General features: G+C 38.3%; 1 protein-coding gene across 1 annotated transcript in view; it reads left to right on the top strand.

Moving 5' to 3' along the window:
• DNAH3 (dynein axonemal heavy chain 3) overlaps positions 1 to 27,693 on the top strand; it is a 611,780-nt gene that overhangs the window by 294,233 nt on the left and 289,854 nt on the right. The window contains exon 20 of the mRNA XM_053694256.1: positions 25,228 to 25,342. Coding sequence (XP_053550231.1) covers positions 25,228 to 25,342 — 115 coding nt within the window. The remainder of the gene's footprint in view (positions 1 to 25,227; positions 25,343 to 27,693) is intronic.

Raw genomic sequence — 27,693 nt, 5'->3', positions numbered from 1 at the left:
TCCATAACCTGTCCGCCTGCTCTGAGCAGGCGGACAGACATCGCCACAATTCAACCCAATTGAGTACAATCGGGTTGATTGACACCCCCCCCTGCTGGCGGCCGATTGTGAGCTGCTGGTGCAATGCTGAATACGGAGAGCGTATTGCTCTCCGTATTCAGCGAGGTCTGGCGGACCTGATCCGCACTGTCGGATCAGGTCCGCCAGACTTTGATAAATAGAGGCCTTGGTCTCTCACATCTTTTGTATGCAAATTTTAATGAGGGTGGGGACGTGTATTTAGGCTTTGGCCGAAGATGGCTGCTAATCTGGGAGTCGATATACAAAAGACAGCAGCACCAATTCTTCACAACAAAGTTATGTGTTTATTAGGACATAACCAACAGGGTACAACCTTGTTTTGGTCTACACGACCTTAATCATGATGCAACATGATTAAGGTTGTGTAGACCAAAACGTTGTTGTACCCTGTTGGTTATGTCCTAATAAACACATAACTTTGTTGTGAAGAATTGGTGCTTTTGTATATCGACTTTGTTTGGGTGAATACTGTGATTGCTAATCTGGGAGCTCAGACTGAAGGATATACTTTCCGCCAAGATATTTAATTTTACTGATGCCATCCAGCCCAGAATTTCATTGTATGTAAGAGAGCAAACTTTGCTGGATTGGGCAATACTAATATTGTTTACTATGGAGCCTCGCAGACTGGAACGCTGAGGTTTTAGGTGGCCCTTGTGGAGTGAAATCTCAGCACCATCCCCCCCCCCCCCGGACTACTGGGTATTAGGAGAACAAAGTAAATTCTTATCTCCTATTCAATATTTGTTGACATCCTATCTCTTCACTGCAATCTCTGCAATACCGAACATGGAAGAAATATTTATGGCCATGCAAGGTTTGATGATCTACTTTGAACGCACGATGTGCGCTAGATTTGACCGCCTCATGTCCCGCATGGAACTTACTCGCATCAAGATGGAAATACTCAAATATAAGAAAAGGGTGACCACAGAGTCTTCTAAACTGTGCAAGGATTTACATACCGACATAACCCCGCATGCAGTTGAGGAAGCACAGGTCTCTGTGCAGTTAAGTGCCTGTGAGAGTTCTCTGCCTGCCTTGGTCCCTACTAGGGGAGATGTAGCCAGCTCTCTGGAGGGGGTCCGGGGTAGTGCACATACTGAGGTGATACCAAGGGAGAGTCTACACACTAAGATTAGGCTGCTGACATTGGGACACCTTTTTTGAAAAGCATGGGATCTATGTTGCTGCTTTGTTCTTCAAAAGATGATCAATGTGTTCAATACTTACAGTTCACTTTCCTGTCCCCGCTTGGAGGAGATGTTTCCTGGTGGGATATACAGATTTGGCAATACGATTCATCTGTGAACTGCGCCTACCGTATTTTGTTTCACTGTCATCGCAAAGATAGATGCCCGGACTGGTGTAGGGTAAACCTGTGTACTCCTTTCAGTTTTTGATTAAGGGCACACTCATATTTCATCCTAGATCTCTTTGTATGCAGATGACGACCCTAGGTCCCGATAATTTGTCTACTGGAACATTTGGCTATATTTGGATGTAAATTTGTAGTTCCCTAGAATGTTTTATAGTGGATACTTAGTCTAACTTACTACTCTTTGTGACCTAAACTTTCCCTCATGGTAGTATTCCCTGCCTTACATACTTAGTTATTTATGCATAATCACTTAATAGTACCATGTTACAGGTGTCCTTATACCTCATATATGTGTTTTGCACATTAATTGTGAGTCTAGTAGCCCCTATTTGTATTTACAACTTTGAGTTAGGCATGTTCCATTTTATGCTAACTGATTGTGTTTTCCTCCCACAACAACTATGCTCTAGCCCTGGGGATATGATGTTTTCGATGTCGATTTTCAATGTCGATTTTTTTCTGTTTATGTGACATTTATATATATATATATATATATAGTTCATCAGTGTGTTTATTGTTGAGGTTTCTATACACTTCTCCTAGGCAGTGCATGAATCCCTACTGTAGAGAGGTATCCTGCATATCCTTTCCTCTTTTATTTAGCTGTAGCAATACATAGTTATACAGCAGCTGTAAATGTTTATGTAAATGATATGTCTATTTGAGTTAGGGCCCACTACATACGGTTTAGTTAGCTTACTGTAGTTAATACTCTAGAACCCAGCTTTTTTCCTTGCCAGGGTGGACCTAGTGGGCTCACGCCTAGGTAGTGAGATTTGTAAGAGAAGTCTTAAACAAATGCTTGGTCTACTTATTATTGTATAGTGATAGTGACCTGCTGCATTTACATATTTGCTGAGGAAAGTAGTGGCATAGGGGGAAAGTACCTAGTTATGTAATTGACTTGTAGTAGGCTATATGACTGTTATAATAGATTTTTATTGGCAACATACACTCATGTATTTTCATTGGTGGTGAGCTGGAGATTTGTATTGTTACTCAGCTGTAAACTATTATCATATATTTTCATATGTACCTAAAATCTGTTACTCCTTTGGTGCTTAAGCTTACTATATATATCAAATAATATGTTTTACTGACTATAGGAATATTTATCTTATTCATATAATAGTTACATACTCAAGGTAGGGTGATCTTCAATGGGGTAGTGTTAGATTATTTAAGGGGAGATCGGGTGGGTTTTAGAGTAGGGGTGTGTGGGTGGTGGGTTATAATGTTGGGGGTATTGTATTTCTTTTTTTTTTACAGGTAAAAGAGCTGATTACTTTGGGGCAATGCCCCGCAAAAAGCCCTTTTAAGGGCTGGTAAAAGAGCTGATTACTTTGTAATTTAGTTTAGGGTAGAGAAATTTTAATATTTTGGGGGGCTTTTTTAATTTATTAGGGGGCTTATATTAGGTGTAATTAGATTAAACTTCTAATATTTTTTTATTTTTTGTAATTTAGTGGGGGGGGCGTTTGTAATATAGTTTAGTTTATTTAATTGTATTTTATCATAGATAATTGTAGTTAATTTATTTAATTAATTTATTGATAGTGTAGTGTTAGGTGTATTTGTAACTTAGGTTAGGATTTATTTTACAGGTAATTTTGTAATTATTTTAACTAGGTAGCTATTAAATAGTTATTAACTATTTAATAGCTATTGTACCTAGTTAAAATAAATACAAAGTTACCTGTAAAATAAATATAAATCCTAAAATAGCTACAATGTAATTATTAATTATATTGTAGCTATCTTAGGGTTTATTTTATAGGTAAGTATTTAGTTTTAAATAGGAATAATTTAGTTAATAATATTAATATTATTTATATTTATTTAAATAATAATTAAGTTAGGGGGGTGTTAGGGTTAGACTTAGGTTTAGGGGGTAATATATTTAATGTAGGTGGCGGCGGTGTAGGGGGGTCAGATTAGAGGTTGATACATTTAATGTAGGTGGCGGTGGTGTAGGGGGGTCAGATTAGGGGTTGATATATTTAATGTAGGTGGCGGCGGTGTAGGGGGGTCAGTTTAGGGGTTAATACATATAATGTAGGTGGCGATGGGCTCCGGGAGCGGGGAGCGGCGGTTTAGGGGTTAATACACTTTATTAGGGATTGCGGTTGACAGGTAGATAGACATTAAGCATGCGTTAGGTGTTAGATTTTTTTTTTGGAAGGCATTTTAGGGAGTTACGGTGCTCCAATACTGCTACGGGTGCATATTATGTCGAGGTGAAAATGGAGTAAGATTTCTCCATTTTCGCCACGTAAGGCCTTGCGCTGGATATTGGATACCGACTTACGACGCGATCCCATGTTAGCCTATAGGAGTAAAATTTGCAGGCGACAGGTGAAATATACGGGCGTAAGTTGTATGCTACGCCGTATATGTGATACCAAACCCAGGCAAAAACCGACGTTGCCGGCTTTTGCGGGCGACGCTGCATATCGGATCGGGCCCTAGATTTTAATTCTGCAACTGTATAGTTCTAAGGGAGTAGAATATTCCCAAGCATTCATCTTGTTAATTAGATTTTAATTCTGCAACTGTATAGTTCTAAGGGAGCAGAATATTCACAAACATTCATCTTGTGAATTTGATTTTAATACTGCAACTTTATAGTTCTAAGGGAGCAGAATATTCACAAACATTCATCTTGTGAATTAGATTTTAATTCTGCAACTGTATAGTTCTAAGGGAGTAGAATATTCACAAGCATTCATCTTGTGAATTAGATTTTAATTCCGCAACTGTATAGTTCTAAGGGATCAGAATAGTCACAAACATTCATCTTGTGAATTAGATTTTAATTCTGCAACTGTATAGTTCTAAGGGATCAGAATAGTCACAAGCATTCATCTTGTGAATTAGATTTTAATTCCGCAACTGTATAGTTCTAAGGGATCAGAATAGTCACAAACATTCATCTTGTGAATTAGATTTTAATTCTGCAACTGTATAGTTCTAAGGGAGTAGAATATTCACAAGCATTCATCTTGTGAATTAGATTTTAATTCCGCAACTGTATAGTTCTAAGGGATCAGAATAGTCACAAGCATTCATCTTGTGAATTAGATTTCAATTCTGCAACTGTATAGTTCTAAGGGAGCAGAATATTAACAAACATTCATCTTGTGAATTAGATTTCAATTCTGCAACTGTATAGTTCTAAGTTAAATTCACTTAGCAGTTTTTCTACAATAGGGGCTTTTGTATTTGGACAACAATTGTGTGTTTTCAATTGGTAGGCAATTAGGAGAGAACCCCACCCTAAGTTTCTAGGATCTATTTAAAGGGTTTGCTATTAGCTCTGCTAATATTAGCTCAGTGGATCTCACTACAATAAGGATCTCATCTAAATAAGGATTGCATTAAAGGGACCCTGAACACAATTTTTTTCTTTCATAATTCAGATAGAGCTTCCAATTTTAAGCAACTTTCTAATTTACTCCTATTATCATTTTTTTTTTATTCTCTTGCTATCTTTATTTGGTTCACAACCTTGGTTGTGCTTGCTGATTGAAATGAAAATAATCCAGCACCGGCTTCAAACCCCAAGATAGAGGGTACTCCTTTTGGAGTGACTGCCACACTCCCAACAATAGAGTATAAAAAAGAAAAATAAGGGTAACTCCTCTTGTAAAAATCCCAAAATATTTTTATTAGACAGGATCAGACACAGAACACCACAACGTTTCGGGGTCAGAACCCCTTAGTCATGTGATAACACACATACACACCACACCTGTTTAAATAGGCTGGGCCAGGTAATTGGTTCATCATATTAACTCTTCCAATTCTATGTAATAACAATGGCCCATTAGTATTACTGCTATACTGACCCCTACTGGTCAAGGGTGGCGTGACATGCAAAATTAAAAATAAAAATAAACCTTAAGTATAAGGAAGCCTCAAGAAAATATTTACACATTTACATTATTCAATTAAACTAATGTACAGACATAAAAGAAATTGCAACATATTATAGAATGTATGTTTCACATTATATTTCATTCTGCAAAGCTGGAGAAGATCAATAACTTCCAAAATCAAAATAGGATTGAGTCAAATAACAAAAAAAGGGGGGGAACTGTCCCTTTTATTTTTTAAAGGTAGAAACATTATCTCAAATCAAAAAGATGTCTATATATAAAGAGGAACAGAGTGTAATAACTCATTGGACCTCAAAAGGACTGTCCCTTTAAATTGCTAAAAATGGCTCTATCTTAAATAAAAGGATGTCTATACATAAAGAGGAGCAGAGAGTGAAAACTCATTGAACCTCAAGATGAAGAGTTTTTGGCATATAAATATACATGCTATACATCCTATACATCCATGTAAAGATGGGCAAGCAGGGCATCAATAGAAAACAGACCAATCAATTTCACGGTTCATTCCCTTCGGTTCCAAGGTATCCAACTTAAAAATCCAATAGGATTCCCGTTGTTTCAGTAACAGAGACCTGTTACCGCCCCGTCTTGGAGTCTTAACGTGGTCGATAACTTGGAAGCGAAGTTGGCTCACATGATGCCCAGCTTGTAAAAAGTGATATGCTACTGGGGCAGTTAATACCTTGCACCTGATATTACTTTTATGCTCCGTGATACGGTCCCCTACCCGTCTAGTGGACTCGCCCACATAGGCACGCCCACACGGACACTTTATCAGATAGATTACAAAGTTAGTGTTGCAGGTATAATAATCCTTGAATTTGAATTTATACCCGGTTTGAGGATGTACAAAATGTGGACTTTTGATTATGGAGCTACAGTTGATACAGCTCAAACAGGGAAAACAGCCCAAATTCTTCTTAGTGATGTAACCTTGTTGGGGTGATCTGCCAGCGCCCACATCAGCTTTAACAAGTGAATCTTTCAGATTTTTATTCCGTTTGTATGCTGGCATTGGGCAATGGCAGAACTCCTCAACATTGGGTATACAGTTTTGTAGAATTGACCAATGTTTGCGGATTATTCGAGTGATTTGCTGACTTTGTCTGCAATAGCTAGAGACAAAAACCAATCTCCTTTCCTTATCATGATGAGGTTTGGTTTTAAATAGCGTGTCTCTATCAATTGCAGCCACTGTCTGTATAGTGTCATGTACCAATTTCGTGGGATAGCCTCTTTGAATAAATTTATCCCCCATCTCAGATAGTCTAATCATAGATTTATCAGGATCGTCTACAATCCTTTTGACACGAAGCATTTGGCTTCGTGGAAGTGATTTTACAAGGGGTAATGGATGAGCACTATCATAATGAAGAAGGCTATTTCTGTCAGTATCTTTTCTAAATATGTCAGTTGTAAAACCCATACCTTGTTTGGTCACAGTGACATCTAAGAAGTCAATACTAAATTCACTCCACACAAGTTTAAACTGTATATTGTTAGTAGAAAGATTTAAATCAGTTACAAATGATTCCAGGGCCCCAACGTCACCCAGCCAAAGCCCAAAAATATCATCGATGTAGCGCCACCAAGTGGCGCCACACCGACGGTACTCCGGGTGTTCAAAAACAAATTTCTCCTCAAAAAGATTCATAAAAATGTTGGCATAATTGGGGGCGACGTTGGAGCCCATGGCAGTACCCTGTTGTTGCATGTAAAACTGATCCTCAAATAAGAAGTAGTTGTTGTACAAGATAATCTCCAGCAATTGCAGAATGAAAGAAATCTCAGGGATAGAGTATAGACCACTTGAGTGTAAGGCACTACTTACAGCTCCGACTCCACCAGCATGTGATATAGATGTATAAAGGCTGGTGACGTCAAGGCTGAAGAGTATCGCCTTGTCTGTGGGTAATGTGAGATCATGAATTTTAGCCAGAAAGTCATTGGTGTCCTTTAAAAAAGTGCATGACTGCTCCACCATTGGTCTCAAAATTTTGTCAAGATAAATAGCTATATTCGAAAAAATTGAATTGGTACCTGCCACAATAGGGCGACCAGGTGGAGCAGTCATGGACTTATGGATCTTGGGGAGGATATATATCACAGGAGTGACAGGGTCTTTTTACCTGTAAAAACTGATTAGTTTTTTTATCAATGATATTCAACCTCAGAGCAGTGTCAATCACCATTTTTATCTCTTGTTTTAATTTAAAAACAGGGTTGTATGAGATAGTACAATATACAGACTGATCACTGAGCTGACGGTGAATTTCCTGCTTATAATCAGACTTATTAAGAACAACGGTAGCACCGCCCTTATCAGCCGGCTTCAAAATGATGTTGTTGTTCTTCTTAAGGCTGTTCAAAGCTTGATAATCTCTTTTAGAAAAATTACCCTTCTGTATATGTCCCTTTAATTTTTGTTTATGCATATGTTGCTGCAATTTATTTAAATCTGACAAAACCAATTGCTCAAACGTTTCTATGCCATGATGAGTGTGCTGTGGATAAAACACACTTTTATTTCTCAAGCCCAAATCACCTATTTTAAGTGAATGATTAAATGCAGGATTAACAGTATTATGAGCAGTAACAGGAGTTGCAACATCATTAGATACAAAAGTGGCATTCAATTTCTCTCCCCCCAGTCCAGAATATACCCCCTGGGGTTTAGTATGCCAATACTTTAACCTAATGTTTCTAAAGAAACGAAACATGTCCTTATAGGTTTCAAAGACATTACAGTCACTTGAAGGACAAAAAGACAAACCCCTCTGTAATATTGCTGCTTCATTAGTGTCCAAGTTGTAATTAGAACAGTTAATCACTATGTCTTGCGAGCCCTCGTAGTTCTTACCGCTTGAGCCTTTGTCGCCTGCTTCGTTTTCGTGTTTGGAGCACCGCCTGTGCTTACGGCCCCCACGTTTCCTGGAATGTCCTCGCTCTCGCTCATGGTGAAATCCGACGAGTCTGAGCCACTATTGCTCATTCCGCCTGGTTGATTCTGTTGCCGTCTGCGTGAACCGGAAGTGATGCGTCGCGTCTTGCCCTGGGGGTCATAGATCCACCGGTACACTCTATTGGATGAGTAATCCTGGTCATCACGCTGGAATTTCAATCGTTTCCGTTCCTCAATGCTCTTCCTCATCTCAGCAAGTAAGTTGCGACTGTCAGACATCAATTTGTCAAAGTTATCAGATGAAGTTGTCTGTCTCAATTCATCCTCCAATTTCGAGATGTTATCTTTGATTGTCTCAATCTCTAACTGTAAGTACTCCACTGTGAGCACAATGATATCAAAAGAGCACTTATTAAGAATGAGTTCAAATTTGCGGCAATACTCAGAGTTGTCCTTAAGCAAGGTGGGACGTGTATTCATGCGCAATCCCCGTAGGATGCGCTTCACTCTGAAATATTCAGCGAGAGTTACAGCGTGGAGGTCATAAGCTAAAAGGCGTTTGGAAAGTTTTTCATGTTGATTGCCTGCTGCATCAGCAGGTGCTGTATGTAGAAAATTTCGTGACCCACGTACTAGGGTAGTGATTCTTGAGGCCTCCAAATCAGAATATACAAAAGTCTGAGAGCCTGTAGTGTCATCTTTCGTACACATTGTAGGGTATTGCAGTGCACGGACTAGGCAGAGAAAGTAATATATGAAATGAAAATAATCCAGCACCGGCTTCAAACCCCAAGATAGAGGGTACTCCTTTTGGAGTGACTGCCACACTCCCAACAATAGAGTATAAAAAAGAAAAATAAGGGTAACTCCTCTTGTAAAAATCCCAAAATATTTTTATTAGACAGGATCAGACACAGAACACCACAACGTTTCGGGGTCAGAACCCCTTAGTCATGTGATAACACACATACACACCACACCTGTTTAAATAGGCTGGGCCAGGTAATTGGTTCATCATATTAACTCTTCCAATTCTATGTAATAACAATGGCCCATTAGTATTACTGCTATACTGACCCCTACTAGTCAAGGGTGGCGTGACATGCAAAATTAAAAATAAAAATAAACCTTAAGTATAAGGAAGCCTCAAGAAAATATTTACACATTTACATTATTCAATTAAACTAATGTACAGACATAAAAGAAATTGCAACATATTATAGAATGTATGTTTCACATTATATTTCATTCTGCAAAGCTGGAGAAGATCAATAACTTCCAAAATCAAAATAGGATTGAGTCAAATAACAAAAAAAGGGGGGGGAACTGTCCCTTTTATTTTTTAAAGGTAGAAACATTATCTCAAATCAAAAAGATGTCTATATATAAAGAGGAACAGAGTGTAATAACTCATTTTACCTCAAAAGGACTGTCCCTTTAAATTGCTAAAAATGGCTCTATCTTAAATAAAAGGATGTCTATACATAAAGAGGAGCAGAGAGTGAAAACTCATTGAACCTCAAGATGAAGAGTTTTTGGCATATAAATATACATGCTATACATCCTATACATCCATGTAAAGAGGGGCAAGCAGGGCATCAATAGAAAACAGACCAATCAATTTCACGGTTCATTCCCTTCGGTTCCAAGGTATCCAACTTAAAAATCCAATAGGATTCCCGTTGTTTCAGTAACAGAGACCTGTTACCGCTCCGTCTTGGAGTCTTAACGTGGTCGATAACTTGGAAGCGAAGTTGGCTCACATGATGCCCAGCTTGTAAAAAGTGATATGCTACTGGGGCAGTTAATACCTTGCACCTGATATTACTTTTATGCTCCGTGATACGGTCCCCTACCCGTCTAGTGGACTCGCCCACATAGGCACGCCCACACGGACACTTTATCAGATAGATTACAAAGTTAGTGTTGCAGGTATAATAATCCTTGAATTTGAATTTATACCCGGTTTGAGGATGTACAAAATGTGGACTTTTGATTATGGAGCTACAGTTGATACAGCTCAAACAGGGAAAACAGCCCAAATTCTTCTTAGTGATGTAACCTTGTTGGGGTGATCTGCCAGCGCCCACATCAGCTTTAACAAGTGAATCTTTCAGATTTTTATTCCGTTTGTATGCTGGCATTGGGCAATGGCAGAACTCCTCAACATTGGGTATACAGTTTTGTAGAATTGACCAATGTTTGCGGATTATTCAAGTGATTTGCTGACTTTGTCTGCAATAGCTAGAGACAAAAACCAATCTCCTTTCCTTATCATGATGAGGTTTGGTTTTAAATAGCGTGTCTCTATCAATTGCAGCCACTGTCTGTATAGTGTCATGTACCAATTTCGTGGGATAGCCTCTTTGAATAAATTTATCCCCCATCTCAGATAGTCTAATCATAGATTTATCAGGATCGTCTACAATCCTTTTGACACGAAGCATTTGGCTTCGTGGAAGTGATTTTACAAGGGGTAATGGATGAGCACTATCATAATGAAGAAGGCTATTTCTGTCAGTATCTTTTCTAAATATTTCAGTTGTAAAACCCATACCTTGTTTGGTCACAGTGACATCTAAGAAGTCAATACTAAATTCACTCCACACAAGTTTAAACTGTATATTGTTATTAGAAAGATTTAAATCAGTTACAAATGATTCCAGGGCCCCAACGTCACCCAGCCAAAGCCCAAAAATATCATCGATGTAGCGCCACCAAGTGGCGCCACACCGACGGTACTCCGGGTGTTCAAAAACAAATTTCTCCTCAAAAAGATTCATAAAAATGTTGGCATAATTGGGGGCGACGTTGGAGCCCATGGCAGTACCCTGTTGTTGCATGTAAAACTGATCCTCAAATAAGAAGTAGTTGTTGTACAAGATAATCTCCAGCAATTGCAGAATGAAAGAAATCTCAGGGATAGAGTATAGACCACTTGAGTGTAAGGCACTACTTACAGCTCCGACTCCACCAGCATGTGATATAGATGTATAAAGGCTGGTGACGTCAAGGCTGAAGAGTATCGCCTTGTCTGGGGGTAATGTGAGATCATGAATTTTAGCCAGAAAGTCATTGGTGTCCTTTAAAAAAGTGCATGACTGCTCCACCATTGGTCTCAAAATTTTGTCAAGATAAATAGCTATATTCGAAAAAATTGAAAAATGGTGATTGACACTGCTCTGAGGTTGAATATCATTGATAAAAAAACTAATCAGTTTTTACAGGTAAAAGACCCTATCACTCCTGTGATATATATCCTCCCCAAGATCCATAAGTCCATGACTGCTCCACCTGGTCGCCCTATTGTGGCAGGTACCAATTCAATTTTTTCGAATATAGCTATTTATCTTGACAAAATTTTGAGACCAATGGTGGAGCAGTCATGCACTTTTTTAAAGGACACCAATGACTTTCTGGCTAAAATTCATGATCTCACATTACCCACAGACAAGGCGATACTCTTCAGCCTTGACGTCACCAGCCTTTATACATCTATATCACATGCTGGTGGAGTCGGAGCTGTAAGTAGTGCCTTACACTCAAGTGGTCTATACTCTATCCCTGAGATTTCTTTCATTCTGCAATTGCTGGAGATTATCTTGTACAACAACTACTTCTTATTTGAGGATCAGTTTTACATGCAACAACAGGGTACTGCCATGGGCTCCAACGTCGCCCCCAATTATGCCAACATTTTTATGAATCTTTTTGAGGAGAAATTTGTTTTTGAACACCCGGAGTACCGTCGGTGTGGCACCACTTGGTGGCGCTACATCGATGATATTTTTGGGCTTTGGCTGGGTGACGTTGGGGCCCTGGAATCATTTGTAACTGATATAAATCTTTCTACTAACAATATACAGTTTAAACTTGTGTGGAGTGAATTTAGTATTGACTTCTTAGATGTCACTGTGACCAAACAAGGTATGGGTTTTACAACTGACATATTTAGAAAAGATACTGACAGAAATAGCCTTCTTCATTATGATAGTGCTCATCCATTACCCCTTGTAAAATCACTTCCACGAAGCCAAATGCTTCGTGTCAAAAGGATTGTAGACGATCCTGATAAATCTATGATTAGACTATCTGAGATGGGGGATAAATTTATTCAAAGAGGCTATCCCACGAAATTGGTACATGACACTATACAGACAGTGGCTGCAATTGATAGAGACACGCTATTTAAAACCAAACCTCATAATGATAAGGAAAGGAGATTGGTTTTTGTCTCTAGCTATTGCAGACAAAGTCAGCAAATCACTCGAATAATCCGCAAACATTGGTCAATTCTACAAAACTGTATACCCAATGTTGAGGAGTTCTGCCATTGCCCAATGCCAGCATACAAACGGAATAAAAATCTGAAAGATTCACTTGTTAAAGCTGATGTGGGCGCTGGCAGATCACCCCAACAAGGTTACATCACTAAGAAGAATTTGGGCTGTTTTCCCTGTTTGAGCTGTATCAACTGTAGCTCCATAATCAAAAGTCCACATTTTGTACATCCTCAAACCGGGTATAAATTCAAATTCAAGGATTATTATACCTGCAACACTAACTTTGTAATCTATCTGATAAAGTGTCCGTGTGGGCGTGCCTATGTGGGCGAGTCCACTAGACGGGTAGGGGACCGTATCACGGAGCATAAAAGTAATATCAGGTGCAAGGTATTAACTGCCCCAGTAGCATATCACTTTTTACAAGCTGGGCATCATGTGAGCCAACTTCGCTTCCAAGTTATCGACCACGTTAAGACTCCAAGACGGGGCGGTAACAGGTCTCTGTTACTGAAACAACGGGAATCCTATTGGATTTTTAAGTTGGATACCTTGGAACCGAAGGGAATGAACCTTGAAATTGATTGGTCTGTTTTCTATTGATGCCCTGCTTGCCCCTCTTTACATGGATGTATAGGATGTATAGCATGTATATTTATATGCCAAAAACTCTTCATCTTGAGGTTCAATGAGTTTTCACTCTCTGCTCCTCTTTATGTATAGACATCCTTTTATTTAAGATAGAGCCATTTTTAGCAATTTAAAGGGACAGTCCTTTTGAGGTCCAATGAGTTATTACACTCTGTTCCTCTTTATATATAGACATCTTTTTGATTTGAGATAATGTTTCTACCTTTAAAAAATAAAAGGGACAGTTCCCCCCCCTTTTTTTGTTATTTGACTCAATCCTATTTTGATTTTGGAAGTTATTGATCTTCTCCAGCTTTGCAGAATGAAATATAATGTGAAACATACATTCTATAATATGTTGCAATTTCTTTTATGTCTGTACATTAGTTTAATTGAATAATGTAAATGTGTAAATATTTTCTTGAGGCTTCCTTATACTTAAGGTTTATTTTTATTTTTAATTTTGCATGTCACGCCACCCTTGACCAGTAGGGGTCAGTATAGCAGTAATACTAATGGGCCATTGTTATTACATAGAATTGGAAGAGTTAATATGATGAACCAATTACCTGGCCCAGCCTATTTAAACAGGTGTGGTGTGTATGTGTGTTATCACATGACTAAGGGGTTCTGACCCCGAAAAGTTGTGGTGTTCTGTGTCTGATCCTGTCTAATAAAAATATTTTGGGATTTTTACAAGAGGAGTTACCCTTATTTTTCTTTTTTGTGCTTGCTGATTGGACAGCACCAATAAACAAGTGTTGTCTAGTTTTCTGAGCCAAAAAATGGCTGGCTCCTTAGCTTAGATGCCTTCTTTTTCAAATAAAGATAGCAAGAGAACAAAGAAAATTGATAATAGGAGGAAATTAGAAAGTTGCTTAAAATTGCAGGCTCTATCTGAACCATGAAAGAAAGAAAAAAATTGGGTTTAGTATCCCTTTAAGTGCAAGAGTTATTTCATTAGGTATAGTATATTGCATTTTCCATGACTTTGCAAATTAGGTAATAGAAGTAAATTGGAAAGTTGTTTAAAATTGTATTCTCTTTCTTTATCATGAAAGAATAAAATTGGGTTTTTATATCCCTTTAAGATGAACACATTTTTTTAATAGGAACATGGAAGCATGAAATAAACCAAATGCATCTAAAAATCCATCAAATGACAACTCAGATATAACAGATCCTTATAAATAATTGTATACATAACATTTTAGATAAGTACAACGTCCCAACAGTATAATACTTATTTCTGCTTAAAGGGAAAATTAAAAATCAGAATTAAACATTCATGTTTCAGATAGAGCATAACATTTTAAATTATATTTTAATCTATTTGTAACATGAAATGTACTTTATTCTATAGGAATAATTTGTTGAAAAGCAACCCTAGGTAGGATTAGGCGAAGCAATTCAGTACTGGGAGCTAGCTCCTTATTGGTGGTACTGGCTACATACATATGCTTTTTTCAATGAGATGTCTTACTGCTCCATTCTCAACAATTGTTTGCAATGAGCCTGGCTTTTCCACCTCGATTTTAAGTTGAATATGGATGAAGCTTTGTTTGCGTGTTATACAATACTATGTAACATAAATAGATAATAGCTCAACTGTTATCATTTTAAAAATACATTAAATAATTATGGACATACATGATACATATAATATTGTTCACAATTATTTTAAAAGATGCATATAATATCATTGCATACATATCACATATATAAAGCATCTTAAAATCTGCACTAATCCTATGTAAATTTGAATCCGCTATTGTCCCTATGAAACAAAGATTAAAGGGATACTATACCCAATTTTTTTTCTTTCATGAATCAGCTAGAGCAGCAATTTTTTTTTTTTTTTTTTTTTTATATATTTATTTATAAATCCAGCAGTTTACAAAAATGCAAAAACAGATCTGACAAAACAAAATTTTATCAAAATTGCACCACGCAGGGCCAAAACTCATCTGAGGAAACAATCAAAACAATCATCCTGTGTACCTGCATACTAACAATTTGCCTTAGCTTCAAAGGTATGCATACTGCTGGAGTTTTTTTTTCTTCTGTTATGTGTGATCAGTCCACGGGTCATCATTACTTCTGGGATATAACTCCTCCCCAACAGGAAATGCAAGAGGATTCACCCAGCAGAGCTGCATATAGCTCCTCCCCTCTACGTCAGTCCCAGTCATTCTCTTGCACCCAACGACTAGATAGGATGTGTGAGAGGACTATGGTGATTATACTTAGTTTTTATGACTTCAATCAAAAGTTTGTTATTTTACAATAGCACCGGAGCGTGTTATTACTTCTCTGGCAGAGTTTGAGGAAGAATCTGCCAGAGTTTTTTACTATGATTTTAACCGGAGTTGTTAAGATCATATTGCTGTTCTCGGCCATCTGAGGGAGGTAAAGGCTTCAGATCAGGGGACAGCGGGCAGATGAATCTGCATTGAGGTATGTAGCAGTTTTTATTTTCTGAATGGAATTGATGAGAAAATCCTGCCATACCGTTAAAATGACATGTATGTATACACTTCAGTATTCTGGGGATGGTATTTCACCGGAACTACTCTGTTAAAGGTCACTAATCCTTTTTAATAACTATTTATCATGTTAAACGTTTTTGCTGGAATGTAGAATCGTTTACATTGCTGAGGTACTGTGTGAATAAATATTTGGGCATTATTTTCCACTTGGCAGCCTTTTTTGCTTTTATTTGTGACAGTTTCGTTTCTCTTCACTGCTGTGTGGGAGAGGGAGGGGCCGTTTTTGGCGCTCTTTGCTACGCATCAAAAAATTCCAGTCAGTTACTTTTATATTTCCTGCATGATCCGGTTCATCTCTGACAGATCTCAGGGGTCTTCAAACTTCTTTGAAGGGAGGTAAATTCTCTCAGCAGAGCTGTGAGAATTCTTATAGTGACTGTGAATAAAAACGTTGCTTTGTATTTTTTATGTCAAATTTAATTATTGTTATTTTACTAATGGGAACAAACCTTTGCTAAAAGTTGTGTTGTTTTAAAGTTTGATGCTATAACTGTTTTTTTCAGTTCATTATTTCAACTGTCATTTAATCGTTTAGTACCTCTTTGAGGCACAGTACGTTTTTGCTAAAAAAGATTATAACCAAGTTGTAAGTTTTTTTGCTAGTGTGTTAAACATGTCTGACTCAGAGGAAGATATCTGTGTCATTTGTTCCAATGCCAAGGTGGAGCCCAATAGAAATTTATGTACTAACTGTATTGATGCTACTTTAAATAAAAGTCAATCTGTACAATGTGAACAAATTTCACCAAACAGCGAGGGGAGAGTTATGCCGACTAACTCGCCTCACGCGGCAGTACCTGCATCTCCCGCCCGGGAGGTGCGTGATATTATGGCGCCTAGTACATCTGGGCGGCCATTACAGATAACATTACAAGATATGGCTACTGTTATGACTGAAGTTTTGTCTAAATTACCAGAACTAAGAGGCAAGCGTGATCACTCTGGGGTGAGAACAGAGTGCGCTGACAATACTAGGGCCATGTCTGATACTGCGTCACAGCTCGCAGAGCATGAGGACGGAGAGCTTCATTCTGTGGGTGACGGTTCTGATCCAAACAGATTGGATTCAGATATTTCAAATTTTAAATTTAAATTGGAAAACCTCCGTGTATTACTAGGGGAGGTCTTAGCAGCTCTTAATGATTGTAACACCGTTGCAATACCAGAGAAACTGTGTAGGTTGGATAAATACTTTGCGGTACCGGCGAGTACTGACGTTTTTCCTATACCTAAGAGACTAACTGAAATTGTTACTAAGGAGTGGGATAGACCCGGTGTGCCGTTCTCACCCCCTCCAATATTTAGAAAGATGTTTCCAATAGACGCCACCACTCGGGACTTATGGCAAACGGTCCCTAAGGTGGAGGGAGCAGTTTCTACTTTAGCTAAGCGTACCACTATCCCGGTGGAGGATAGCTGTGCTTTTTCAGATCCAATGGATAAAAAATTAGAGGGTTACCTTAAGAAAATGTTTGTTCAACAAGGTTTTATATTGCAACCCCTTGCATGTATCGCGCCGATTACGGCTGCGGCAGCATTTTGGATTGAGTCTCTGGAAGAGAACCTTAGTTCATCTACGCTAGACGACATTACGGACAGGCTTAGAGTCCTTAAACTAGCTAATTCTTTCATTTCGGAGGCCGTAGTACATTTAACCAAACTTACGGCTAAGAACTCAGGATTCGCCATACAGGCACGTAGGGCGCTGTGGCTAAAATCCTGGTCAGCCGATGTTACTTCTAAGTCCAAATTACTTAATATACCTTTCAAGGGGCAGTCTTTATTTGGGCCCGGTTTGAAAGAAATTATCGCTGACATTACAGGAGGTAAGGGCCACGCCCTACCTCAAGACAAAGCCAAAGCTAAGGCTAGACAGTCTAATTTTCGTCCCTTTCGGAATTTCAAAACAGGAGCAGCATCAACCTCCACTGCACCAAAACAGGAGGGAGCTGTTGCTCGTTACAGGCAAGGCTGGAAGCCTAACCAGTCCTGGAACAAGAGCAAGCAGGCCAGGAAACCTGCTGCTGCCCCAAAGACAGCATGAATCGAAAGCCCCCGATCCGGGACCGGATCTAGTGGGGGGCAGACTTTCTCTCTTCGCCCAGGCCTGGGCAAGAGATGTTCAGGATCCCTGGGCACTAGAGATCATATCTCAGGGATACCTTCTAGACTTCAAATTATCTCCCCCAAGAGGGAGATTTCATCTGTCAAGGTTGTCAACAAACCAGATAAAGAAAGAGGCGTTTCTACGCTGTGTACAAGATCTGTTATTAATGGGAGTGATCCATCCGGTTCCGCGGTCGGAACAAGGACAAGGGTTCTACTCAAACCTGTTTGTGGTTCCCAAAAAAGAGGGAACTTTCAGGCCAATCTTAGATTTAAAGATTCTAAACAAATTCCTAAGAGTTCCATCCTTCAAAATGGAAACTATTCGGACAATCTTACCCATGATCCAAAAGGGTCAGTACATGACCACAGTGGATTTAAAAGATGCTTACCTTCACATACCGATCCACAAAGATCATCACCGGTATCTAAGGTTTGCCTTCTTAGACAGGCACTACCAGTTTGTAGCTCTTCCATTCGGATTGGCTACGGCTCCAAGAATCTTCACAAAGGTTCTGGGTGCCCTTCTGGCGGTACTAAGACCGCGAGGGATTTCGGTAGCTCCGTACCTAGACGACATTCTAATACAAGCTTCAAGCTTTCAGACTGCCAAGTCTCATACAGAGTCAGTTCTGGCATTTCTAAGGTCGCATGGATGGAAAGTGAACGAAAAGAAGAGTTCTCTTTTTCCTCTCACAAGAGTTCCATTCTTGGGGACTCTTATAGATTCTGTAGAAATGAAGATTTACCTGACAGAAGACAGGTTAACAAAGCTTCAAAATGCATGCCGTGTCCTTCATTCCATTCAACACCCGTCAGTAGCTCAATGCATGGAGGTGATCGGCTTAATGGTAGCGGCAATGGACATAGTACCTTTTGCACGCCTACACCTCAGACCGCTGCAATTGTGCATGCTAAGTCAGTGGAATGGGGATTACTCAGATTTGTCCCCTACTCTGAATCTGAATCAAGAGACCAGAAATTCTCTTCTATGGTGGCTTTATCGGCCACACCTGTCCAGGGGGATGCCATTCAGCAGGCCAGACTGGACAATTGTAACAACAGACGCCAGCCTACTAGGTTGGGGCGCTGTCTGGAATTCTCTGAAGGCTCAGGGACTATGGAATCAGGAGGAGAGTCTCCTTCCAATAAACATTCTGGAATTGAGAGCAGTTCTCAATGCCCTTCTGGCTTGGCCCCAATTAACAACTCGGGGGTTCATCAGGTTTCAGTCGGACAACATCACGACTGTAGCTTACATCAACCATCAGGGAGGGACAAGAAGCTCCCTAGCAATGATGGAAGTATCAAAGATAATTCGCTGGGCAGAGTCTCACTCTTGCCACCTGTCAGCAATCCACATCCCGGGAGTGGAGAACTGGGAGGCGGATTTCTTGAGTCGCCAGACTTTTCATCCGGGGGAGTGGGAACTTCATCCGGAGGTCTTTGCCCAAATACTTCGACGTTGGGGCAAACCAGAGATAGATCTCATGGCGTCTCGCCAGAACGCCAAACTTCCTCACTACGGGTCCAGATCCAGGGATCCGGGAGCGGTTCTGATAGATGCTTTGACAGCACCTTGGAACTTCGGGATGGCTTATGTGTTTCCACCCTTCCCGCTGCTTCCTCGATTGATTGCCAAAATCAAACAGGAGAGAGCATCAGTGATTCTAATAGCGCCTGCATGGCCACGCAGAACTTGGTATGCAGATCTAGTGGACATGTCATCCTGTCCGCCTTGGTCTCTACCTCTAAGACAGGACCTTCTGATACAGGGTCCATTCAAACATCAAAATCTAACTTCTCTGAAGCTGACTGCTTGGAAATTGAACGCTTGATTTTATCAAAACGTGGTTTTTCTGAGTCGGTTATTGATACCCTGATACAGGCTAGGAAGCCTGTTACCAGAAGGATTTACCATAAAATATGGCGTAAATACCTATACTGGTGCGAATCCAAAGGTTACTCCTGGAGTAAGGTTAGGATCGCTAGGATATTGTCTTTTCTACAAGAAGGTTTAGAAAAGGGTTTATCAGCTAGTTCATTAAAGGGACAGATTTCAGCTCTGTCCATCTTGTTACACAGGCGTCTGTCAGAAAATCCAGACGTCCAGGCTTTTTATCAGGCTTTAGCTAGGATCAAGCCTGTGTTTAAAGCTGTTGCTCCGCCATGGAGTTTAAACTTAGTTCTTAACGTTTTACAAGGTGTTCCGTTTGAACCCCTTCATTCCATTGATATAAAATTGTTATCTTGGAAAGTTCTGTTTTTAATGGCTATTTCCTCGGCTCGAAGAGTCTCTGAGTTATCAGCCTTACATTGTGATTCTCCTTATCTGATTTTTCACTCAGACAAGGTAGTTCTGCGTACTAAACCTGGGTTCTTACCTAAGGTAGTCACTAACAGGAATATCAATCAAGAGATTGTTGTTCCATCCTTGTGTCCAAATCCTTCTTCAAAGAAGGAACGTCTTCTACACAATCTGGATGTAGTTCGTGCCCTCAAGTTCTACTTGCAGGCAACTAAAGATTTTCGCCAAACTTCTTCCCTGTTTGTCGTTTATTCTGGACAGAGGAGAGGTCAAAAAGCTTCTGCTACCTCTCTCTCTTTTTGGCTTCGTAGCATAATACGTTTAGCCTATGAGACTGCTGGACAGCAGCCTCCTGAAAGAATTACAGCCCACTCCACTAGAGCTGTGGCTTCCACTTGGGCCTTTAAGAATGAGGCCTCTGTTGAACAGATTTGCAAGGCTGCAACTTGGTCTTCGCTTCATACTTTTTCCAAATTTTACAAATTTGACACTTTTGCTTCTTCGGAGGCTATTTTTGGGAGAAAGGTTCTTCAGGCAGTGGTTCCTTCTGTATAATGAGCCTGCCTATCCCTCCCGTCATCCGTGTACTTTTGCTTTGGTATTGGTATCCCAGAAGTAATGATGACCCGTGGACTGATCACACATAACAGAAGAAAACATAATTTATGCTTACCTGATAAATTCCTTTCTTCTGTTGTGTGATCAGTCCACGGCCCGCCCTGTTTTAAGGCAGGTAAATATTTTTTAAATTATACTCCAGTCACCACTTCACCCTTGGTTACTCCTTTCTCGTTGATTCTTGGTCGAATGACTGGGACTGACGTAGAGGGGAGGAGCTATATGCAGCTCTGCTGGGTGAATCCTCTTGCATTTCCTGTTGGGGAGGAGTTATATCCCAGAAGTAATGATGACCCGTGGACTGATCACACAACAGAAGAAAGGAATTTATCAGGTAAGCATAAATTATGTTTTTTTTTTTTATGTTGCTCAACCAATTCAGCAAAAAAAAAGACATAAACCTAAATAAAACAAACATTTGAACTGACAACTATTTCATGATACACATCGTGAAAAGAAGAAAAAAGAAAAGGAGAAAAGAAAGAAAAAAAAAAAAAAAAAAAAAAAAAAATTATATAATTATTTATATAAGACCCAAGAAACTATTCTATCCAGTACTATATCTCTCACGGGGGTATGAAACCTGCTTTATGCAAAGATTTCAAAATATCTGCTTGTATCACCGGTGGTTGTAATTTAATAATGTCTACCCATTTTATGTAAAAATCTCTAACTTGGGTTTCTTTGTTTGGCTCTAGATTCAATAGTTCTATAATTAATTGGACAGTCATTTTTTGGACAAAGTCCGCTAGACTCGGGTATTTTTTAGCTTTCCAGTGCCGGAAAATTAAGTTCCTGGCAATTTGTATTGCCGATATTAATAAGGCATACTCTCCTTTTACATATTTATTATCAAGAATAAAGAAAATTATACTTATAGGTGTAAAAACCACCCTTTGACTCAGGAACCTATTCAGCCAAAATTCTATTTTCTTCCAGAACTGATATATCCGCGGGCAACGCCACAAACAATGAACAATATCTGCCCTGGGCTCATAGCAGTGAAAGCAATTCCCTTTAAGATTCTTATCCCATTTGGCTAAACGTATGGGCGTGATATATGCCTGGTTAACCAAATAACTGTGAGATTCCTTCCAGGCTGTGTATCTAGAACCCACTGTCCCTATACTCCGTTTAATATCCTGGGGTAGTAAATCAGGAAAGTAGTTTTCCCATTTTTTAGTGAGAATTTCTAGGTGCATCTCACCCTTTTTTTTCAGTATCATCCTGTACCAAAATGCTATTGAATGAAAACCTGCCCGGTATATCTGTAGTCCAGCTTCTATTGCCCCTAGACCCCCATCACCTTGGGAATTTTGTGTTATGTAATTATAAAATTGTCTAACCTGTAGAAAAGCGAAGAAATGCTGCCTCGGGATAGTATATTCAAATTGTATCTGAGAAAATGATTTAATGACCCCCGTGTCTTTATCAACTAGTTGTTGTAAAAATTCTAATCCTTTTTTTCTCCATAGATGAAAAATACCAAAACTTAATCCTGGGCCAAATTCCGGATGTCCCACCATAGGGAGATACTTGGAAAACCTATAGTTTATTTTGAAATCTACACATAATTTCTGCCATACTTTGACTATGTTACTAACAATCTTATTCTTTAATATCATTGCTGGAATTTTAGATATGGGAGTATGTAAAATAGCTTTTAAGGAAAATGGTTTTATTATACTACCCTCTATATCTCTAAAAGAACAGTGTTCTTTATCGGTAATCCAGTCAATTGCTATTTTTAACATTGCTACCTGATTATATGTTTTAATATTGGGGAGACCAAACCCTCCATAGTCTTTATCTAGATACAGTGTATTTTTGGCAAGTCTTACACGCTTTCCACCCCATATGAAAACTTTGCATTCTCTATCATATTTCATCATATCCTTGTTTTTTATAAAAATAGGGAGATTCTGCATTATATACAACAATTGTGGAAATAAAAATGTTTTCAACATCATAATCCTAGCAGAGACCGAAATAGGTAATGGTCTCCACTTCTCCAACACTGTGGAACATTCTAGAAAAAATTTGGAGTGGTTTAGTGAATACCACAATTCTGGATTTGAACTTAAGTATAGCCCTAAATATATGATTTGATTGACCTCTCGAAAAGGGTGTTGGAAGCTATATTTTTTAGGCCGCTTTATCCACAATAATTCTGATTTTGGCTGGTTTACCTTGTACCCCGAAAAGGAGCCAAATTCATTAATTATTTCCAACAGTAAGGGGATACTTTGTGCAGTTCTTGATAAGAAAAGTATTAAATCATCTGCGTATAAAGATAAAACAACATTGTGGTCCCCCATTTTAATTCCTTGCAGTACCTGCCTGAGTCTAACCGCTAGGGGTTCAATTGAAAGGTTAAAAAGCAGGGGTGACAATGGACAACCCTGTCTAGTCCCTTTCATCAATGTTATTTTTGGTGAAAAATATCCATTTACAAACAGTGTTGAACAAGGTGCCTTATAGATCAGTTTAATAAATTTGAGGAAGTTACCTGTAATACCGAATTGAGATAATGACGTAAATAGGTGTTCCCATACAATCGCATCGAAAGCTTTTTCTGCGTCTAGTGTTAAAAGTGCCAAATCTACTTCATTTACATTATGTTTGATTTCAGTTTTATTCCAGTAGTAACTCAAGACTAGTAATGCTTTTCGTATGTTTTTTGTTATACTTCTTCCTGGCATAAATCCTGTTTGATCATTGTGGATCAACTTATTTATATACTTCTTCAACCTATCCGCCATAATTGCTGTGATAAATTTATAATCATTATTTAATAATGATATCGGTCTATAAGCATTAGGGTTTTCCGGGTCCTTGTCTTTTTTGTGCAATAAGATAACTGTAGAAGCACAGAAAAGGCTAGATTCTATTTCATGTTTAATAAAATATTGATTAAATAGATCTTGCAATGTACCCCCAATTTCAGTTTTAAGTATTCTGTAGAATTCTACAGGAACTTGGTCCGGGCCAGGAGCTTTGTTTAATTTAGCCTTATCTATTACTGTTAGAATTTCCTCTTCTGATATAGGTTTATTTAATTCTATAAGATCCTCTGCAGGTATTTGAGGGAGAGGCACTTTCTTCCAAAAATGGTCTTTGGCCGTTTCATTAACTGTCCCTGCTGAATAAATTTCACGATAGTAATCATACATTACCTTATTTATCTCCTTTGGGGAGGTAATTCTACGATCTCCCATTTTAATACTGCTGATGTTTCTCTTCCCATCATTTCCACTTTTATTTAATTTAGCTAAAAACTTAGCTGACCTTCCCTGATAACTAGAGAAAAAGGCATTCGCCTTCCTATCCTGTTTTGCTATTTTAAGTTTAAGAAAACCCTCTCTTTCTACTTTGGCTTTCCTGTATCTCACCCACGTTTCGTCATTAGGATTATCAATATATGTTTTATAGTTATTTCTTAATTGATTTGCTAATTGTAAGTCCCGGGCTCTCATTTTCTTTTCCCGTTTAATTACATAGCTTTTTATTTCACCACGGAGGACCGCTTTTGCAGCCTCCCAGAAGACCTCTATTTTATGGTAGTAATTTATATTTTCTATTTTGTATTGTTTCCATTTTTGTACTAAAAATCTATTAAAATCAATATCCTGTATCAAATATTTTGGGAAAAAAAAATTATTACTCCCTGATTTCCTAGATCTAATACCTTCTATATCAAGACCGATTATCGCGTGGTCCGATATGACTATATCATCTATCATTGGGTTTAAATCTAAAGATAACATGGACTCATTGACTAAGAAAAGATCTATGCGGGACATTACTTTGTGGGTCTTAGATACACAGGAGAAGCATCTCATATCAGGAAACTTTGATCGCCAAATGTCATGAAGATTTAGTTTGTGTCGAAAGGCTTTAAATAATTTTTCTTCCGCTTTTCTACCTATAGGTCGATTACCTTCTCTTATTCTATCCACCATAGGAACTGGTGTTAGAGCAGCAATTTTAATCAACTTTCTAATTTACTCCTATTATCAATTTTTCTTCGTTCTCTTTGCATCTTTATTTAAAAAAACAGGAATTAAACTTAGGAGTTGGCCCATTTTTTATTCAGCACCTTGGATAGCGCTTGCTGATTGGTGGCTACATTTAGCCACCAATCAGCAAGCAGAACCCATGTGCTGAACCAAAAATGGGCCGTCTCCTAAGTTAAATTCCTGCTTCTCAAATAAAAATGAAGAACAAATAAAAATTGAAAATAGGAGTAAATTAGAAAGTTGCTTAAAATAACATGCTCTATCCAAAACATGAAAGAAATAATTTGGGTTTAGTATCCCTTTAAGTCCCAAAAACGAATTTACAATCACAATCTATAAAATATATTATTACTTTAAATCAAGCCACTAATATAAGTCATTTATTTAAGACAAAAACTATTGCATTCATTATCTTTCAAAATAACTTTTCTTTTTTGTGTGTGTCTCGTAGACTTGAAGTGATTGGAGCCTCTGCAAGCAAAGAGTACTCTCTAGAAAAGGCATTGGAGAAAATGAAATCTGAATGGTCTTCTATGAACTTTATATTTGTGAACTATAGGGATTCTGTAAGTATGCTGCACGTGTTAACCTTAGAGAACTGATCAGTGGAGCAGAGGTGTTTTTTTCTACAATTTTTAGGGCCTGATGTTTAAAAGATTGCTGGGTCAACCGAAAAAAAAATCTTGTTTCAGTCTCGCCAATCTTGCAAAGCTTCCACCAGGCAAAACTTTATAAGAAAAAAAGTGGTCTGACCCTTGCTGTACAGACAAGTGACCATGAGCCTTCTATAGGAAAATATAGGGCGTGCTGCCTTTGAACATTCTGCAATGGGCAGAGAACTCTCGAATCCCACAGTGAAGTGTACTAAAACGCCTCTTTACAAGACTAATGTCAAACAATGATTTGATCCCTTTAGAACAATATTACCTGCAATTTTGATTGTGATACAGATACCTTTAGAACATAGCACTATTGTGAAAAATGCTTTGAACATTGGAATCTTGGACTGAATCCACATCTCACAATAATACTTTGCAGTAACTGTAACATCTGTCACACATTTGTAAAAACTGTGAACCATTTACGTTAATGACAAAATGACTATTTGTACATTTTCTAGCTGAATGGCATAAGCATTCCTTTAGATCACTGGTTTTCAAACCTGTCTTCTTGCTTCCCTAACAGGCCACATTTTCAGGATTACCATGAGTGAGAACAGGTAAAATAACCATGTTTACCAGTCAGCTGATTATTTCATCTGTGCTGTAGTTCAGATATCCTAAAAATCTGGCCTGTTTGGGAGGCCGGAGGACAGGTTTGAAAACCAGTGCTCTAGATATTTTGCCTCAGGTCTATGGAGGACTTGACTGACCCAAGGCAAGACTTGTTGAGTCTCATGTTGATTTTGGTTCACCAAAGGCAGATTATGGATGATTTAGTTGAAACTTCTTTGAGAGCACGTGTACCATGTACCCAAACTGACACTTATCTTCTGAAAAGTGATCTTACAGGCACTGCGCTGCTACCGGCTGGAAGTATGATGGGAACCTAGGAGAAACACTGCATACCATGTGGTAGCAGAAGATTTTTGTGTTCCACGTTAGGCAAACATGCCATGTTTTTCTATGTCTGATTAGTGTAGGGAAAGGCTAGCCTGGGCGGGGGGGGGGGGGCTACAAGGAGCAGTGACCCTTGTTCTAAGCTGTACTTTACAATTAGGGGTTTCAAGGAGGTGTAACAGAGATCCCAGTGCAGGAGTTACATAGGACCTAAAAACACCTTTATATCTAATAACAAAACACAAAATAAAAAGACGTTATGATGTGACATACAAATAAGCATATATAGTATCAGAGTCATTTTATAAATCACCTCCATACAATGTGTTTGATGCTGTTTTATACAGCTTGTGAATCACATGAGAATGTATGAGTTTGTATTTATCAGTATGTTGTAATTTATTTCAATTTTAAAGGGCATGAAAGTCAAAATTACATTTTTTTTATTCAGATAAAAAATACAATTTTAAATAACTTTCCAATTTACTTCTATTATTTCATTTCTTTCATTATTTTGGTATCCTTTGTTGAAGCATATACCTAAGTAAGCTCAGGAGCAGCAATGCACTACTGGGAGCTGGCTGCTGATTGGTGACTGCACATATATGCCCCTTGTGATTGGCTCACTGATGTGCTCAGCAAGAAAATTAAGCACATTTGATTATACATGATGTATATTGGACAGTTGTATATCCTATCTGAACCATGAAAGAAAAAATTGGGGTTTCATGCTTCTTTAAAGGACCACTCAATGCAGTAGAATTGTATAATTAACAAGTGCATAATAAAAAGACAATGATTTAACACCTACTGTGAATTTCAAAGAAGCAGTAGATTTTTTTTTCTGACAAATTTATTTTTTCTACCATTTTCCGGCCCCTTGTAATCATCTGAGAGACATCAGCCAATCACAGACTATTATACATATACCCTGTGCACATGCTCAGTAGGATCCTGTTCCACAAAAAGTGTGAATATAAAAAGACTGTGCACAATTTTATAATGGAAGTAAACTGGAAAGTGTCTTAAAACTGCTGCTCTATCTGAATCATAAAAACTTTATTTTGACTACCTATTATCCCCTAATCCACCAACACCCCACAATGCAATTAACTAATTTAATTATTAAGCCCCCTAACCTAACACCCCCTAAATTAACCCCAATTACATTAAATACAAAAATACTAAGATACAATTAAAATAAAAAAACTAACATTACTTAGAAAAAACGAAGATTAAATTAAATTTATCTAAAATTACAAAAAAATAAAAAAGTCTATCATTACATAAAAAAATAAACCAAATTATCAAAAATAAAAAAATTAAACCTAATCCCTATGAAAATAACCCCCCCCCCC

Source organism: Bombina bombina, chromosome 11, assembly GCF_027579735.1.
Source record: "Bombina bombina isolate aBomBom1 chromosome 11, aBomBom1.pri, whole genome shotgun sequence".
NCBI lineage: Eukaryota > Metazoa > Chordata > Amphibia > Anura > Bombinatoridae > Bombina > Bombina bombina.
Note: the sequence above shows the minus strand (reverse complement) of the source record. Positions and strands in the feature narration are given on the sequence as shown.